Here is a 19,252-nt window from a genome sequence, read left to right as displayed (position 1 = left end):
GCTGCTCTCAGTTTCTCTAGTGGCTGCCCAGTTAATGTGTTGACTTTGAGTCTATTTCTCAAATTTCTCCTGCCCTGATTTGAATGGCAAGGAATGACCTTCCTCAGGCTGTGAATAGGTTCATTAATTCAATGGGAGGCAAGAGTGGGGTCAGAGGAAGGAAGATGGCAGTGGTGTTTTCCCTCTTTTTTTTTTTCCCCCTTTTGATTTTTATGCCATTTATGGCAGCATCAAGTGGTGCTGGAGGTAAAGAATCTGCTTGTCAATGCATGAAACATAAGACACGTGGGTTTGATTCCTGGATCCAGAAGAACCCCTGGAGGAGGGCATGGTAACCCACTCCAGTATTCTTTGCTGGAGAATCCCATGGACAGAGGAACCAATAGTCCATAGGGTCACAAACAGTCAGACATGACTGAAGAGCACACATGCACGCATGGCAGCATCTCTTCCTTAGTTCTGATTTCTGCCAGGCAGCTCCTCTTCCTGCGCTCCCAGCTCCTTCTGGTTAATGCCTGCCATGTCTGCATCCCATAAAACATCCTGGCTGTGGGCTCTTATTATATCACTTCTGCTTCCCTCCAGGCCTAGGAATGATAGCTTCTTTCTCCTTTTGCCAAATTCTGGGAGGCCTCACCAGCCCCTCATAGGGTCTCTGTTTTTTCACCAGCTGTTTCAGGAGATAGTCCAGCTCCTTCTAGGTCTCCTTACTGGCCTGAGGTACCCATTGCCCTGCTACTATGAGTTTTGACTGCTGAGAGTTCAAAACCAGCCTCCTTCTCTGAGACGTGTCTGATGGAGTTGACAGAGCAACCACAGTCAGTGCTGATGGTTATGAAATGCTGACCCTCTTTTGTCAAGGAAGGGACAAATCTTCGGTGGGGTTTATGACCCAGAGACCTCTCCCTGTGGATCAGGCTAAGGCTGTGCATGACTTGAGTCCCATCTTTGCTTGGTTCTAATTTCTTCTCTATCCTGATTTGCTCTCTCCTTCACTTTTCTTAAAGAGCACACCTTCAGAAAAATCACATGTGCTCAAATCCTTGTAATCCTCAAATCCAAGCTGTCATTTCTTGGTGACCCAAACTGAGGAAGCAGTGTAATTAAACCCCTCTGTTTGGAAGTCTTAGAGTAGTTTGTGTTTTCCTGACTGTTTCCTGAATGATACAGAAAGCTTAAAGTAACTCTCAGCATCTCACTTGCAAAAAAAAGAGAAAAAAGCACAACGATAACATCTATTTGGGTATTATAATACAAAAGCAATCTCATGCCCACTACTTATTTGATTGTCCTCACCCCTCTCTGAGGTAGAGTTCCCCCTCATGGTCTCCCTCTAATCCCAGTGGTTTTCTTTTAGTTTCTTTAATACAGTATATTTCTTCCTACCTCTGATTAGTTTCCAAATCCTTACTTTTTCTGTAATGGGGTAAGGGATATTATGTGTATTGTCTATGTGACATCTCATCCAGGAGATAGAACTGGGTCATCAAGATTTTCTGAGACCCAGGATAGTGAGTTTTCTGTTGCCCCACATCCTTCGAATTAGGAAGCAACCAAGCAGAAAATACTTTTTAAAGAGGAAATTAACACAATAAAGTAAAAAGATCTTTCAGGTTATACTGCTAACTTCCTGTTTTGCATCGAGAAGTAAGTTATCTCGCCTTGATGCTCATTTAGAGACCTTAGATCTTTCTGACAAGAAGAGCATGGGCCGAGATAAAACTCGGCCTCCCAGAGATAATTCTCACTGGCATCCTTACCTTGTCCTCCAGGCAAGGGAATGTACCAACCAGTGTAATTCTGAGGGATCCTTGAGAAGTGAGCTACTGGGTGGTGATCATCCTTCCACTGAGGACCACTTCCTTCCTCTCCACCCCAACTTCCACCATCATTCTGCCTACTCTCAACTTTAAAAGGATGAGTTCTCTAATGCCCTTGCCCTTTTATGGTTCTTTGATCTCTGTAACTCCACTGGCTTTCACATTCACTTGCTCTTATCATGACTTGGAAGTCTCCTCCTTTGAAACATGAAGCTTCAATAACTTGCCATCAAAGAACAATCTCATATTTTTCCAGTGCTTACTCTGTCACCCTAGCATACTCATTAGTCTCATCAATTAAATTTACTTGATTTACTTTTTCCAATTTCTCAACTGTCACCTTCACTTTGTTTCTGACTTTGCTTAGATTCTATAATCTCTGGTGTTTGGCTACAAAGAGCACAGTAATCTATTGAACTGTTCTCTTGCCAGTATCCTCAGCTTCCATACTCCCTTTCCATCTTCACCACTATGGCAGTATTCCAGCCTAGACATCTACAATTTTCTCTTCTCTGCTCCTATAACCAGATGAATGAGTGCTAGTGAGGAAGCCAAAATTCCCCTTGGCACTATTTCTATGAATAGATAGAAATCTATTTCAGTTGGATTATTGAAATCATTAAGTATGAAATTACTAAAACTTACATATTCTCACACATCATTCCAGTCTGATGATGAGATGATGTCCCTTCCCGTTCAAAGACAAATGAGCCCAGGCATGATATTCCCTCCCATGAGTTTACTGAGAAGACGTATAATGCTTTATCCCTATTTCATCAATATTAGAACCTGAGGCATGATAGGTAGTCAATAAGTATTCTATTTAATGACTCACTCTCTTTCCTGTATTTTTCTGTAGCTTGTATCATATTTATGTCTATCTACCTTACTAAACTGTGAGTTCCTTGAGGACAGGAATTGTTTCTTAGTCATTTTTTATGCCTTATACCAGGCAATGTCTGAAACATAGTAGGGTGTGAGTGAACAAGGGGAAAGGAAATGAATACCTTAGTGACATAGTCATTTTTGTGCAATTAAACTAGGTTGATAAATGGATGTCTAAATGAGGAAATTAGTTACATGACAAGTCTAAGTGTACAGCTATGATAACTCAATGAATTCTAACTTGCTTTATTACCAAATGAATTTAGATAATTATTTCCATCTCAAACTCAAGTCAGTTTATTTTTTAAAAACTAATTAGATGATTTTTAGCCTGAGAATGGATGATCTGAGAGTCCTACATTTTCTATTGCCCGGGTTCCCTTTAACACAACTTGACTGATCTGAAGACAACTGTGCACAGACCTAAGTTCTCGTTTTGAAATCTACTCTTTCTTCTTCTCTTCGGTTATTTAGTTTAGCTGCTTATATAGTTTCTTTGGGATGCCCTGCTTGGTGGTTTTTTCTTTTGTATTATCATAATAGAAATCATCAAAGAATTAAAACTAGTACTTCCTAATCCACTATTTCAAGTCTATTTATTGCTGGCCATTGCCTAATCATGGCAAACATATGCACCAATAGGATATAGAGAATAAAATTAAGATTATGTAACACTTACAGTTGCCTACAGAATACACAACTAAAGTTGTGTACAGACTTTTCAGGCCCTTTCTAGATTTAAATAAACCACAATCAAACCTCCCGATAGTGCATTTGCTTATCTGAGGTATCCATACTGACCACTCAGTAAACGTTCAGGAATCTGACTTTTTATTTTTAATTGCCAAAGAATCTCACCATGAACTCTTACTTTACCACAAGCCTTCAGGAAAGTCAGATGAGAACAAGCTCTCCTTTCCTCTTATAAAATCCAAATTTCTGGTGACTTAAAAAACCATGCTTTATCACAAGGGCACTTGATAATTCCCCAACACAATCCATCCTTGATTATCCAGGGGTGTAAGTCATGTACTTCTGAGTTTTCTGTAGTTTATAATTCTAGGTTGACTCTAGATTATCTTTCCTTATATCGTTTGTGTGTGGTTAACAAGCTTTACAAGCTTTAACAACATTAACCTATCTAATATGTTGCCCCCAAATCACATAGGACTCTCAAAACCAAAAGTAAAGTGTTTGGTGCATGGCCCAGATTCCCCTTCCAGGCAGAAGCTCTCATTTTCCTAACCTCCAGGGCTGTGGCCTGCGGAGCTCTCACAGCAGTCTCTCCCCAAGAATTGCCCTTGAGTGAAAAGACCTGCTTTGCCCAATATTCTAAGCAACACACATCCAATGACTCTTAAATGTAGGAAGTTACAAAACTAACCTCTGATCCCCTTATACACTATTGGGGTGAGTCATTCCAGTTTCAGAGCTCCCCATGTGATCAGCTGAGACTTCCTTTGCAACTGTTATCAGTTTAATTTCTCCCTCAACCCAACCCTGTTTCCTTCACTTCCTTGTGGGTGTTAGTTATAGGAGGTTCTCCAAAATATCACCTGGATGCAATGGGATTCAACCTACGGTTGTTAATGTCAGGAGTGATCCTAGAAAGGAGACTCTGAAGATTTTGGAGTTGGGTCACCTACCAGTTAGCTGGTAGATTATGGGTACCCTGGCCTGCTGTAGTGGTGAAATTGGTAAACTTTCAAGGTGGTAAACTGGGAGGGGAATAGGGATTGTCCCAGGTATTATAAATTCCAGGGAGGAAAAGTAATATTAAGAAAAGGGGAATCAAATGATTCATTCTAGTAATGCCTTTGTTGTGCTGTGTTTGCTCAGTTGCGTAGTCATGTCCAACTCTGCAACTCCATGGACTGTAACCTGCCAGGCACCTCTGTCCATGGGATTTTTTTTCTAGCAAGAATACTGGAGTAGGTTGCCATGCCCTGCTTCAGGGGATCTTCCCATTCAGGGACTGATCTACATCTCTGTGTCTCCCGCATTGGCAGGCAGATTTTTTTTTTTTTTTTTACCACTGTATCACCCGGGAGGCCCTCAGTGCCTTTAAAAGGTAGCAGAATATGCCACTCCAAAATACAACTGCAAAAGTTTAGAGCATGCAACCCTAAAATATGCCACTTTGGTATATTGATTATTTTGAGCTGTAGGTACTTGAAAAACAGCAAATGCAGGAAGAGGCTTTCTCTGAACTCCCATTTTTGCATAAAGACAGATCCTCCAAAAGAAACTTGACTGTCATAGATCCCCTCCCTGGGAACTGCATTAGTCAGGGGAGATTGACTTATCACAGGAGAGAAGAATAGAAGGTGACAACCCTGTCACAAACATTGTCACAGAATATCATACCTACCATCTATTCTTCTAAAGGCCCACTCATCATCCTAAAAATTATTTACTCTTCCCTAAGAATCCCATAATCCCCTCCCCTTTCTATTAAGATGGCTGTTGATGTTTAGTCACTTAGTCATATCTGATTCTTTGCGACCTCATGGACTATAGCCTCCCAACCTCCTTCATTCTTGGGGTTTCCCAGGCAAGAATAATGGGTATCCATTTCCTCCTCCAGGGATCCTCCCAGCCCACAGGCTGAATCTGCATCTCCTGCATTGGCAGACAGGTTCTTTACTGCTAAGCCACCAGGGAAACCAGTAAAGATGGTATTTAAGTCTAAATTTTAAGCTACCTTGGAAAATTACTCATTTTTCCCTGAATATCTCCGATGTACACCATGAAGTATGCATGTTAAACTTTTGATTTTCTTTTGTTAATCTGTCTTATTACAGAAGTCTCAGCAAAAATTCAAAAGGGTAAAGGGAAAATGAATATATTCTTCACACTCTTTAGAGAATAATAAGGCTGACGGTGATTAATAATTAATTTAGGGCAAAATATGAAAGTTAGATGGTTTCCTGGGTGGCTATATATATATTTGCCTCCTGCTGTGAAAGGGCAGAAAAACTTCCAGAGTTAATTCTAAAGGTAGTGGATCTCTGGACAAAGTTGCATTCTCCACCTCTGCCAGGCAACTCTCCTTACTAACGTCAGAGTTTGTTGATTAGGCAGGAATGAGAAACCCCGAGATTTGTGATGGTGATATTTGAGTTGACACATTAAAAAACGTGGCCCAGATTTTTGTGGACAATCTGGTTCTGCATTAATGGCTCAATTCTCCCCATTGAAAATTTTTCATTCCTCCTTTGCTTGTGCAGTCTCGGGAGCGGGGACAGGCGGCCGCCATGCTCGGGACCAGCGCCTTCCCTACAACTTCCGGTTCCGCCTCTGCTACTGGTAAGGGGAAGATGGCGGCCGTAACTGTGGTGGTTCCTGTAGAGTGGATAAAGAACTGGGAGAAATCAGGGAGAGGCGAATTTTTACATTTATGCCGGATCCTCAGTGAAAATAAAAGCCTCGATAGTTCAACTTATAGAGATTTCCAGCAAGCTCTTTATGAATTATCATACCATGTCATTAAAGGAAATCTAAAGCATGAACAGGCATCTAATGTTCTTAGTGACATTAGTGAATTTCGTGAGGATATGCCCTCCATTCTTGCTGATGTATTCTGCATATTAGATATCGAGACAAATTGTTTAGAAGAAAAAAGCAAGGGAGACTATTTTACACAATTGGTATTAGCATGTTTGTATTTAGTTTCAGACACAGTTCTAAAGGAACGCTTGGATCCAGAAACATTGGAATCGTTAGGGCTTATCAAACAATCACAGCAATTCAATCAAAAGTCAGTTAAAATCAAGACAAAACTCTTTTACAAGCAGCAAAAATTTAATTTGTTAAGAGAAGAAAATGAAGGTTATGCCAAGCTGATTGCTGAATTGGGGCAAGATTTATCTGGAAATATTACTAGTGATTTAATCTTAGAAAATATCAAATCTTTAATAGGATGCTTTAATCTGGATCCCAATAGAGTTCTGGATGTCATTTTAGAAGTGTTTGAATGCAGGCCGGAACAAGATGACTTCTTTATATCTTTATTAGAATCTTACATGAGTATGTGTGAGCCGCAAACACTGTGTCATATTCTTGGGTTCAAATTCAAGTTTTATCAGGAACCAAATGGAGAGACTCCTTCATCTTTATACAGAGTTGCAGCAGTACTTCTACAATTTAACCTTATTGATTTAGATGATCTTTATGTACATCTTCTTCCAGCTGATAATTGCATTATGGATGAACACAAGCGAGAAATTGTAGAAGCTAAGCAGATCGTTAGAAAACTTACAATGGTTGTATTGTCTTCTGATAAAATTGACGAGCGAGAGAAAGAAAAGGAAAAAGAAGAGGAGAAAGTGGAGAAGCCACCTGACAACCAAAAACTTGGTTTGTTGGAAGCCTTGTTAAAGATTGGTGATTGGCAGCATGCGCAGAGCATTATGGATCAGACGCCTCCATACTATGCAGCTTCACATAAACTAATAGCCCTTGCTATTTGCAAGCTGATTCATATAACTATTGAGCCTCTCTACCGAAAAGTTGGCATTCCTAAAGGTGCTAAAGGCTCACCTGTTAGTGCTTTGCAAAATAAGAGAGCGCCAAAACAAGCAGAGAGCTTTGAAGATTTGAGGAGAGATGTCTTCAATATGTTCTGTTACCTTGGTCCCCACCTTTCTCACGATCCCATTTTATTTGCTAAAGTGGTGCGGATAGGCAAGTCATTTATGAAGGAGTTTCAGTCTGATGGACGCAAACAAGAAGATAAAGAGAAAACGGAAGTTATCCTTAGCTGTTTGCTTAGCATTACTGACCAGGTATTACTTCCATCTCTTTCTTTGATGGACTGCAATGCTTGTATGTCTGAGGAACTATGGGGGATGTTTAAAACATTTCCATATCAGCATAGATATCGTCTGTATGGCCAGTGGAAGAATGAAACTTACAACAGTCATCCACTTTTAGTAAAAGTTAAAGCTCAAACAATAGACAGAGCCAAATATATCATGAAGCGTCTAACCAAGGAAAATGTGAAGCCTTCTGGAAGACAAATTGGGAAGCTGAGCCACAGCAATCCAACCATTTTGTTTGATTATATCTTGTCACAAATACAGAAGTATGATAACTTGATAGCACCTGTAGTAGATTCATTGAAATACCTCACTTCGTTGAATTATGACATCTTGGCCTATTGTATCATTGAAGCTTTAGCTAATCCAGAAAAGGAGAAAATGAAACATGACGACACAACCATCTCAAGTTGGCTTCAGAGTCTGGCTAGTTTCTGTGGTGCAGTTTTTCGTAAATATCCAATTGATCTTGCTGGTCTTCTTCAGTATGTGGCTAATCAGCTAAAGGCAGGCAAAAGTTTTGACCTGCTTATACTGAAAGAAGTGGTACAAAAAATGGCAGGAATAGAAATTACAGAAGAAATGACAATGGAGCAACTAGAAGCCATGACTGGTGGAGAACAACTAAAAGCTGAAGGTGGTTATTTTGGCCAGATAAGAAACACTAAAAAATCCTCCCAGAGATTAAAGGATGCACTATTAGACCATGCTCTTGCTCTTCCTCTCTGCTTGCTTATGGCTCAGCAGAGGAATGGGATAATCTTTCAGGAAAGTGGAGAGAAACATTTGAAACTTGTGGGAAAACTCTATGATCAGTGTCATGATACCCTGGTACAGTTTGGTGGGTTTTTAGCATCTAATCTAAGCACAGAAGATTATATAAAGCAAGTGCCTTCAATTGATGTGCTCTGTAATGAATTTCACACACCTCACGATGCAGCATTTTTCCTGTCTAGGCCAAAGTATGCACACCGTATTTTGTCAAAGTATGACGAACTTAAAAAATCAGAGAAGGGAAGTAAACAGCAGCATAAAGTTCATAAGTACATCACATCATGTGAAATGGTAATGGCTCCTGTTCATGCAGCAGTGGTTTCCTTACACGTTTCCAAAGTCTGGGATGACATCAGTCCTCAATTCTATGCCACATTCTGGTCATTGACAATGTATGACCTTGCAGCTCCACATACCAGCTATGAACGGGAAGTCAATAAACTTAAAATCCAGATGAAAGCAATTGATGATAACCAGGAAATGCCTCCAAATAAAAAGAAAAAAGAGAAGGAGCGATGTACTGCCCTTCAGGACAAGCTTCTCGAAGAAGAAAAGAAACAGATGGAACATGTACAGCGAGTTCTGCAGAGACTGAAACTGGAAAAGGACAACTGGCTTTTAGCAAAATCTACCAAAAATGAGACCATCACAAAATTTCTACAGCTGTGTATATTTCCTCGATGTATTTTTTCAGCAATTGATGCTGTTTACTGTGCTCGTTTTGTTGAATTGGTACACCAACAGAAAACTCCAAATTTTTCCACACTTCTTTGCTATGATCGAGTTTTCTCTGATATAATTTACACAGTCTCAAGCTGTACTGAAAATGAAGCTAGTCGATATGGGAGATTCCTTTGCTGCATGTTAGAGACTGTGACCAGGTGGCACAGTGATAGAGCCACGTATGAAAAGGAATGTGGAAATTACCCAGGATTCCTTACTATATTACGAGCAACTGGATTTGATGGTGGAAATAAAGCTGATCAATTAGACTATGACAATTTTCGACACGTTGTACATAAATGGCACTACAAACTGACCAAGGCATCGGTACATTGCCTTGAAACAGGCGAATATACGCACATCAGGAATATCTTGATTGTGCTAACAAAAATACTTCCTTGGTACCCAAAAGTTTTGAATCTGGGTCAAGCTTTGGAAAGAAGAGTGCATAAAATCTGCCAAGAGGAAAAAGAGAAGAGGCCAGATCTATATGCATTGGCTATGGGCTACTCTGGGCAGTTGAAAAGTAGAAAGTCATACATGATACCTGAAAATGAGTTTCATCACAAAGACCCCCCTCCAAGGAATGCAGTTGCCAGTGTACAAAATGGGCCTGGTGCTGGGCCTTCTTCATCGTCGATCGGAAGTGTATCTAAGTTGGACGAAAGCAGTGCCGAGGACACTGATAAATCAAGGGAGAGATCTCAGTGTGGTGTGAAAGCTCTTAAAGCTTCTAGTGCCACACCAAAAGGGAATTCAAATAATGGAAATAGTGGTTCTAACAGCAGCAAAACTGTTAAAGAAAATGACAAAGAAAAAGGAAAAGAGAAAGAAAAAGAGAAAAAAGAAAAGACTCCAACTACTACTCCAGAGGCCCGAGTACTTGGTAAAGATGGTAAAGAAAAACCAAAGGAAGAACGGCCAAATAAAGATGAAAAAGCAAGAGAGATGAAGGAAAGAACACTTAAATCTGACAAAGAGAAAGAAAAATTCAAGAAGGAAGAAAAAGCTAAAGATGAGAAATTCAAGACCACTGTCCCAAATGTAGAATCAAAGTCAACTCAAGAAAAGGAAAGAGAGAAGGAGCTGTCTAGAGAACGAGATACAGCAAAGGAAATGAAATCAAAGGAAAATGTTAAAGGAGGAGAGAAAACACCAGTTTCTGGGTTCTTGAAGTCACCTGTTCCCCGATCAGATATTGCAGAGCCTGAAAGGGAACAGAAACGTCGCAAAATTGATACCCATCCTTCTCCATCACATTCCTCAACAGTAAAGGTTACAGCCGTACTTCCCAAAGTTCCTCTGGGTTCTGAGAACTATGCCAGTTCACCTGCCATCTCCATTCATTTTCTACAGGACAGTCTCATCGAACTCAAAGAGTCTTCAGCAAAGCTCTACATTAATCATACTCCTCCACCACTGTCCAAGAGAGAAATGGACAAGAAAGATTTGGACAAGTCAAGGGAAAGATCCAGAGAAAGAGAAAAAAAGGATGAAAAGGACAAGAAAGAGCGGAAAAGGGATCACTTAAACAATGACCGAGAAGTGCCACTGGACTTAACCAAGAGGCGGAAAGAGGAAAATGGAACAATGGGGGTTTCAAAACACAAAAGTGAAAGTTCATGTGAGTCTCCTTATCCAAATGAGAAAGACAAGGAAAAAAATAAGTCAAAATCTTCAGGCAAAGAAAAAGGCGGTGACTCATTTAAATCTGGAAAGACGGATAAAATCTCCTCTGGTGGCAAAAAGGGTGTGGACAGATCCCTAAGCTGAAGGTCTCCAAGAGGAGGATGCCAAAGCTCCATGCATCACTCTCAGAACGATATCTCCCATAATTGAGAGCTTCTGGTACTGTCCATTTAATAGGAGTCTGCTTTAAATCAGAAGGTGAATGCACACCACCATCCTCTTGATGAGACATTCCAGTCACTGGTTTTCAGAACATTAGTTTCACCTCCAGACAGTTTCTTGCAGCAAGGTCCTGGTGTATACAATTTTTACCTGAGATTTGCCATCCAGAAGCAGCATCTAATAAAAATTTCACTAACTGTTTTAGGTCATCCTTCTTTCTCAGAAAGGTGAGGAAATCACATCCTGGAACAAGTCCCTTAATTTTGTAGATAGACTGTATTTGTGTGCTAACTTTTATGAGTTTTACAATATTGGTATGATTATATTGCTTGAGGATTTTGGCTTCTTGTAAAAATTTTAATTTTAGTTCCCAGGAAAGATCATCTTCACATGTTCTAACAGTGATATCAATTTTATCTTTTAATATGCCCCTAAATGTGTCATCAAAATTTCCCTTGCCCAGTAATTATGACAGCTTCATGATTGAGACAGAGAAGGCAGTGGCAACCCGCTCCAGTACTCTTGCCTGGAAAACCCCATGGATGGAGGACCCTGGTGGGCTGCAGTCCATGCGGTCATCTCCATTCATGACTAAGAGTTGGACATGACTGAGCGATTTCACTTTCACTTTGCTTGAGAAACAATTCGAAAGTCATTGTTTTGCAAAGAAATAATGCAGCTTCCTCCCTTCCAATCTATCTACACCTTTTCTCTTGGCCACCAGACAACAAAAACTACAGTCAAGAGACAAGATGATCTGGTCTGGGAAGTGCTGAGCTTGTTAAGGGAGGAAAGAGAGTATTGTAGGACTTAGGAAACATACTATCAGGAACTGGTGGGTATAGTATTGACTTGGATATGACACAGGACATCATATGCTGGCAAGGACCCTGGGAATCAGTGCCAGGAGGCTTTTAGGCTTTTAGAAACCTGGAAAAAGGGATGACCCTTACTAATTAAGCTAGAAATTCCAAACTGCCATGCAAGCAGTAGAAAGATCAAAAGGCTTAGAGAAGTGAGTGCAGAGGAATGGATATGTTATATAAGGTCCAAATGTTTACCAGCTGACTAAGGTCTGTGGGAGGGGCCAGAGAACACACTATTTACCAATATGATAAGAAATGCAACAGTGAGAGGAACCCCAGCATCACTGAGTAACTTAGTGTCCTTCAGGAAAAGATCAGTGGTAGGTTTCCTCAGAGCAATAGGGTTGATAGGACCAGAAGATAAAAAAACAGGTGGTGGCATTTAAGAGTTAGAAACAATGTGGGGGAAAAAAAAAAGAAACAATGTGGGTATAATCATCATGATGGAGTGGCACCAGGGGGCTTGATTAAAAAACTGTGGAGATGGTTAATGAAACGTTTGTAACTAGTGCTGTGCTTAGTCATTCAGTCATGTGAGACGTTTTGCAACCCCATGGACTGTAGCCTGCCAGGCTCCTCTGTCCATGGGGATTCTCTAGGCAAGAATACTGGAGTGGGTTGTCATGCCCTCCTCCATGGGGTCATCCTGACCCAGGGATCGAACCCAGGTTTCCTGAGGAGGCAGGCAGAATCTTTACCATCTAAGCCAACAGGGATGGGCCAACAGAAACTATTCAATGTATACAATCTAAAGAAATCAAAGTTAAATGATCAGGAGCTTGAGGACCCTGTCCTAACATAAGTTCCTATTTATCTGCCATTTTCAAACTCAGCCAGTTTTCTGACCCAGAAGTCATTGGTGAAAGTAGAGGCTGGGTCCCCATAAGGAAGTGCCCTGAATTGCTACTGCAAGTAGACATGGTGATGATTCTTCTGGTTCTTTCTCAAAAGGACATGATGCTTTAAGTGGGTAAACTTATACTATGAGAAAGAGAAAATCCAGACATTGTAATGATTTTTGAACATGAGGTTTGAGTTAACAATACCGAGGGACCTCAAGTACCATTACAGCTCCTATGTTAGAGTAGGGGCATAGAGGAGCCAAGTAATAAGTGGATTCCTATCACAGGTCTGGCTTACAGTAGGTCCCTTTTTCTATACACCCACCTATGGGTGATGTCACCAGTTCCCCAAATGTATAATTGGAATGGATGCACAAAGGAATTGTAAGAACCCTCATACTAGACCTGTGGAATAACAGTTATTTAATTGGGAAGGTCAAGTGAAAGCTGCTGAAATTGCCCACATCTGCCAATACTGTAAGTTAACAAAGATAACAAGCTCAGGAAGAAAGGCAGAGATCAGTGCTACTCTAAAGACATAAAGGTAGCTGCGATGGGAAACAATGTCATGTGGAATTTCTGGTAAGCTCCACTAGAAAAATCACAATGAAGTCCATCAGCATTCTGGAATAAGATCATGCTATTTGCAGGAGAGAATTACCAATCTTCTCAAAACATCTTCAGGCTTACTACTGGGTCTGATAGAATTAGGCTCTCTGACCATGGACTATCACATGACCACATGGTCCATCATTTATAAAAGGGCTGTCCATGATAAGCTGGTTTTTCTATTTTAAACAGACTTTGTGTTTTGGCTGAGCTGGGTCTTCGTTACTGCATGTGGGCTTTCTCTAGTTGCGGTGTGAGGGCTCTTCTTCATTGCAGTGCACAGCCTTCTCATTGCTGCAGCTTTTCTTGTTGTGGAACATAGGCTGTAGGTGCACGGGCTACAGTAGTTGCAGCACGCAGGCTCAGCAGTTGCAGCTCATGGGCTCTAGAGCACAGGCTTGGTGGTTGTGGCACACAGTCTTAGTTGCCCCGAGGCGTGTGGGGTCTCCCCAGACCAGAGATAGAGCTCATGCCCCTGCATAGCAGGCAGATTCTTATCCACTGAGCCACCAGGGAAATCCAAGCTGGGTTTGCTTGAACTCAAAAATCATAGGAGTAAGAGTCCTGCAATATTCCATCATGAGCAGCACTCATTAGAATGTCCATCCAGGATTCTGCACACGCAGGGCTGGGCGGCACAAATAACCTGCTTTAGCAGGTGGCCCTAGCTACCCAGGTGGTGCAGTGGTAAAGAATCTGCCTGCCAATGCAGGATATGCAAAAGATACAGGTTGAATTCCTGGGTCAGAAAGATTCCCTGGAGTAGGAAGTAGCAACCCACTCCAGTATTCTTGTCTGGGAAATACCATGGACAGAGAAGCCTAGAGGGATACAGTCCACGGGGTCTCAAAGACTCTGACAGGAGTGAGCACACACACACAAACAGCACGTGGCCCAGATCCACATGCATCTACAACAGTTACATTCATGCCTCTCTCTCAGAAAACAACAGAATGGGAAAGACTAGAGATCTCTTCAAGAAAATCAGAGATACCAAGGGAACATTTCATGCAAACATGGGCACGATAAAGAACAGAAATGGTATGGACCTAACAGAAGCAGAAGATGTTAAGAAGATGTGGCAAGAATACACAGAACTCTACAAAAAAGATCTTCATGACCCAGATAATCTCAATGGTGTGATCAATTACCTAGAGCCAGACATCCTGGAATATGAAGTCAAGGGGACCTTAGGAAACATTACTAGGAACAAAGCTAGTGGAGGTGATGGAATTCCAGTTGAGCTATTCCAAATACTGAAAGATAATGCTGTGAAAGGGCTGCACTCAGTATGCCAGCAAATTTGGAAAACTCAGCAGTGGCCACAGGACTGGAAAAGGTCAGTTTTCATCCCAATCCCTAAGAAAGGCAATGCCAAAGAATGCTCAAACTACAGCACAATTGCACTCATCTCACACGCTAGTAAAGTAATGCTCAAAATTCTCCAAGCCAGGCTTCAACAAGACATGAACTGTGAACTTCCAGATGTTCAAGCTGGATTTAGAAAAGGCAGAGGAACCAGAGATCAAATTGCCAACATCTGCTGGATCATCAAAAAAGGAAAAGAGTTCCCAAAAAACATCTATTTCTGCTTTATTGATTATGCCAAAGCCTTTGACTGTGTGGATCACAGCCAACTGTGGGAAATTCTTCAAGTGATGGGAATAAGAGACCATCTGACCTGCCTCTTGAGAAATCTGTATGCATGTCAGGAAGCAACAGTTAGAACTGGACATGAAACAACAGACTGGTTCTTTATTTTTTAAACTTTGGATATTGGGACAAACCATCTGCTAACTGTAGACATAAAATTCTTACTACTGATTTTTGAACTGTGTGGAACGTTTGCTTGAGGAACTAATCTTTCAGGGATCAAGAATGAAGATAAATACCAAAGAGTGAAGGTAGAGAGGTTAGGTGGTTGAGGTCCTATGGCATAGTTCCTAAGTACATTTGTGCTTTAGTTTTACTGCTTCTTTGTCTCAAGAGAAGATCAGCAACAATCAAAACTGTAAGAAATCCACAAATGAACAGATTTCTCACCTTCCCATGTGGGAAGGGTGAGAGTGGTTGGGAAAGCACACTAAACAAAGCTCTCTGGCTCATTACCTACAGATACTGACTTCAATTGTCTGGCAGGGTTTGTCCTGTCCCAGATTCTGTCTGACCCCAAGGACTCCAGTAGACTTCATAACTCCCATATGGTTTTATCTTTCTCCACTTTCTAGAGCTCATATTCCTCAAACATAGAAGAATATAATGTAACTACCATCAGTGGCCTGCCATTCAAATGAGCCTAGCCTACTTACTTGGAAATATGTTTTCCTTTTCTTTCTGGACTGAAATTAATTTGAACTTGGTCAAACTATGTCAGGAAAATTTTTAAAAATAAATAAGTGTAGTCCTACTGAGAAATAACTAATTATTGCATATACAAGAGAAGTTGAGCCCTTTCTTCTTACATTGGAATCTATGTTTCATGGAAATTCTGACACTCATTTTGAGGATTAAAATACATTGGGAATTTTGCCAGTCCCATTTGTTCCTGTCTTCTTGCGCTAGGAAAAACTGCACGTTCTGAGGAAAGTCCATGCTGTTCCTATATCCTCGTTGCTAAGGTGATTGGGGGGGATGAAAATACACTGGCAACTCACTGTTAATTGGTTTACAGAAGAATATGAATGAGTTTCACCTCCTGCAGTCAGGAGCACTTTAGCTTCTGCCTAACTCTTTGAATCCAACTGTAGGGGGCAAGGTCATTCTCAACCAAACTGCTTGCAAATTAAGTAAAAACTCCTTCAGTTGTTGTTAAGATACAATTACTCTCAGCAGCCACGTAGGCAATCTGTTAAATAGTCCCAATTAACTAACTATTTAGAGCACAAAGTGAAAAACAGAATATATGTGAAACTGAGTGGGGAAAAAGATCTCTCAATCCCCAAATTAAATGTACCTTGCTTTTCAGAGCAAGCACCTTAACTCCCAGTGTATAAAAATGGTTTGGCAAAACAGTTGACTTGCAGGGTTTTGTGTTTGTGTGTGAATATGTAGAGTAATACATTGTTATTTGTTTGAATAATCAGTTATTACTTTATATAACTGTGTCCAAAAGGACGGGGGTGGGGAATGGGACTGAGACAGTAGTGATTGTCTCGGTTTGTATAAATAATAAAGTAAGGAATTAAAATAATGACCATTGTTTTCCTGCTAATGGGCTCTGTTTTATTGCTTTGTATACTTCTTCTCAAAGCCTAGGCTTATCTTTGATCATGACTGCATCAGAAGCAAGACTAATCATGGATCACTGATTCTGCTTTATGCAATAGCTGGTAAAAAGAATCTTAATGTGATGTAATAAATAAGATTCATACCATGCCACAGAAGAATATTATTTATGAGAGGTAATATAGTGAAATGGTTATGAACATAAACTCCAGTGCTCAACTGCCGAGGTGTGCTACTTGCTATTTCATGGTCTAGGGGCAAACACCTTAACTCTAGGTCCTGTTGCATCCTCTGTAAAACAGGAAAAATGAAAGTAACTGAATTATAAATGAGTGAATTTCATGTTAATATAAATTAAATGGAGAGTGAACATTTTGATGGTATTTGTTATTTTTAATATATACATAATATTTTGAATTCTTCAATTAGTATATAGAGAAAATTACAAAACACTTTGAATTCTAGAACTGGAAAGTGTTTTTCATCATATGAGAAAACTGAAATTTTATATGGCTTTAACACAAATTTCTACCAAGACCTTTTGTTTCCCATTTCTTTAACTGTAAATTGACTTCTCAAATTATTTGATTTGCTAGAAGCTGAGCTAGAAGAAAGTACAGAAAACCCCTAAACCATTCAGGTATGACCTAAATCAAATCCCTTATGATTATACAGTTGAAGTGACAAATAGATTCAAGGGATTAGATCTGATAGAGTACCTGAAGAACTGTGGACAGAGGTTCGTGACATTGTACAAGGGGCAGTGATCAAGACCATGCCCAAGAAAAAGAAATGCAAAAAAGCAAAATTATTGTCTGATGAGGCCTTACAAATAGCTGAGAAAAGAAGAGAAATGAAAGGCAGGAGAAAAGGAAAGATATACCCTTTTTGAATGCAGACTTCCAAAGAATAGCAAGGAGAGAAAAGAAAGACTTCCTCAGTGATCAATGCAAAGAAACAGTGGAAAATGATAGACTGGAAAAGACTAGAGAGTACTTCAAGAAAATTAGAGACACCAAGGGAATATTTCATGCAAAGATAGGCACGATAAAGAACAGAAATGGTATGGACCTAACAGAAGCAGAAGATATTAAGAAGAGGTGGCAAGAATACACAGAAGAACTCTACAAAAAAGATCTTCATGACCCAGATAACCAGAATGGTGTGATCACTCACGTAGAGCTAGACATCCTGGAATGTGAAGTCAAGTGGGCCTCAGGAAGCATCACTATAAACAAAGCTAGTGGAGGTGATGGAATTCCAGTTGAGCTATTTCAAATCCTAAAAGATGATGCTATGAAAGTGCTGCACTCAATATGCCAGCAAGTTTAGAAAACTCAGCAGTGGCCTGGACTGGAAAAGGTCAGTTTTCATTCCAATCCCTAAGAAAGGCAATGCCAAAGAATGCTCAAACTACCGCACAATTGCTTTCATCTCACATGCTAGCAAAGTAATGCTCAAAATTCTCTAAGCCAGGCTTCAACAATACATGAACTGTGAACTTCCAGATGCTCAAGCTGGATTTAGAAAAGGCAGAGGAACCAGAGATCAAATTGTGAACATCTGCTGGATCATTGAAAAAGCAAGAGAGTTCCCGAAAAACATCTACTTCTGCTTTATTGACTATGCCAAAGCCTTTGACTATGTGGACCACAACAAACTGGAAAATTCTTCAAGAGATGGGAATACCAGACCACCTGACCTGCCTCTTGAGAAATCTGTATGCAGGTCAGGAAGCAACAGTTAGAACTGGACATGGAACAACAGACTGGTTCAAAATCAGGAAAGGAGTACGTCAAGGCTGTATATTGTCACCCTGCTTATTTAACTTCTATGAAGTGTACATCATGCAAAACAATGGGCTGAATGAAGCACAAGCTGGAATCAAGACTGCTGGGAGAAATATCAATAACCTCAGATATGCAGATGATGCCAATCTTATGGCAGAATGTGAAGAAGAACTAAAGAGCCTCTTGATGAAAGTGAAAGAGGAGAGTGAAAAAGTTGGCTTAAAACTCAACATTCAGAAAACAAAGATCATGGCATCTGGTCCCATCACTTCACGGCAAATAGATGGGGAAACAGTGGAAACAGTGACAGACTATTTTGGGGGGCTACAAAATCACTGCAGATGGTGACTGCAGCCATGTAATTAAAAGATGTTTACTCCTTGAAAGAAAAGCTATGACCAACCTATTAGCATATTAAAAATCAGAGACATTGCTTTGCCAACAAAGGTCTATCTAGTCAAAGCTACAGTTTTTTCAGTAGTCATGTATGGGTGTGAGAATTGGACTATAAAGAAAGCTGAGCACTGAAGAATTGATGCTTTTGAACTGTGGTGTTGGAGAAGACTCCTGAGAGTCCCTTGGACTGCAAGGAGATCAGTCCTGAATATTCATTGGAAAGACTGATACTAAAACTGAAATTCTAATACCTTGGCCACCTGATAGGAAGAACTGACTCATTTGAAAAAACCCTGATCCTAGAAATGATTAAAGGCGGGAGGAGAAGTGGATGAGAGAGGATGAGATGGTTGGATGGCATCACCAATGTGATGGACATGAGTTTGAATGAGCTCTGGGAGTTGGTGATGGACAGGGAAGCCTGGCGTGCTGCAGTCCATAGGGTTGCAAAGAGTCAGACATGACTGAGCAAGTGAACTGAACTGAGCTGTTATCCACAGTAGATTAAAAACCTAGGAAAATCCTAATATAGTATGACTACTTTTCCTGCTCTTAAATTTAAGCTGTTTTAATTGAGGAAAGGAATACTCTTAGAGTTGAAAGAAATCTTAAAAGGCAAAACTCTATCCAATACAGTGCTCTTATTCACTC

The 19,252-nt window shown here is 40.4% G+C and overlaps 1 protein-coding gene across 1 annotated transcript; it reads left to right on the top strand.

Annotated features, from left to right (window-relative positions):
* Positions 1-6,007: 6,007 nt before the first annotated feature.
* Positions 6,008-11,047, top strand: LOC139184083 (THO complex subunit 2-like). The gene is made up of 2 exons (XM_070792881.1): positions 6,008-10,297; positions 10,379-11,047. The coding sequence occupies exons 1-2, from the start codon at positions 6,026-6,028 to the stop codon at positions 10,793-10,795; spliced, it is 4,689 nt and encodes a 1,562-aa protein (XP_070648982.1). The 5' UTR covers positions 6,008-6,025; the 3' UTR covers positions 10,796-11,047.
* The last annotated feature ends 8,205 nt before the right edge of the window (positions 11,048-19,252 follow it).

The sequence above is a fragment of the Bos indicus genome, chromosome 1, assembly GCF_029378745.1.
Source record: "Bos indicus isolate NIAB-ARS_2022 breed Sahiwal x Tharparkar chromosome 1, NIAB-ARS_B.indTharparkar_mat_pri_1.0, whole genome shotgun sequence".
NCBI classification, from domain to species: Eukaryota; Metazoa; Chordata; class Mammalia; order Artiodactyla; family Bovidae; genus Bos; species Bos indicus.
The sequence above is the reverse complement of the archived record's forward strand: the minus strand, read 5'-3'. Positions and strand labels throughout refer to the sequence as shown.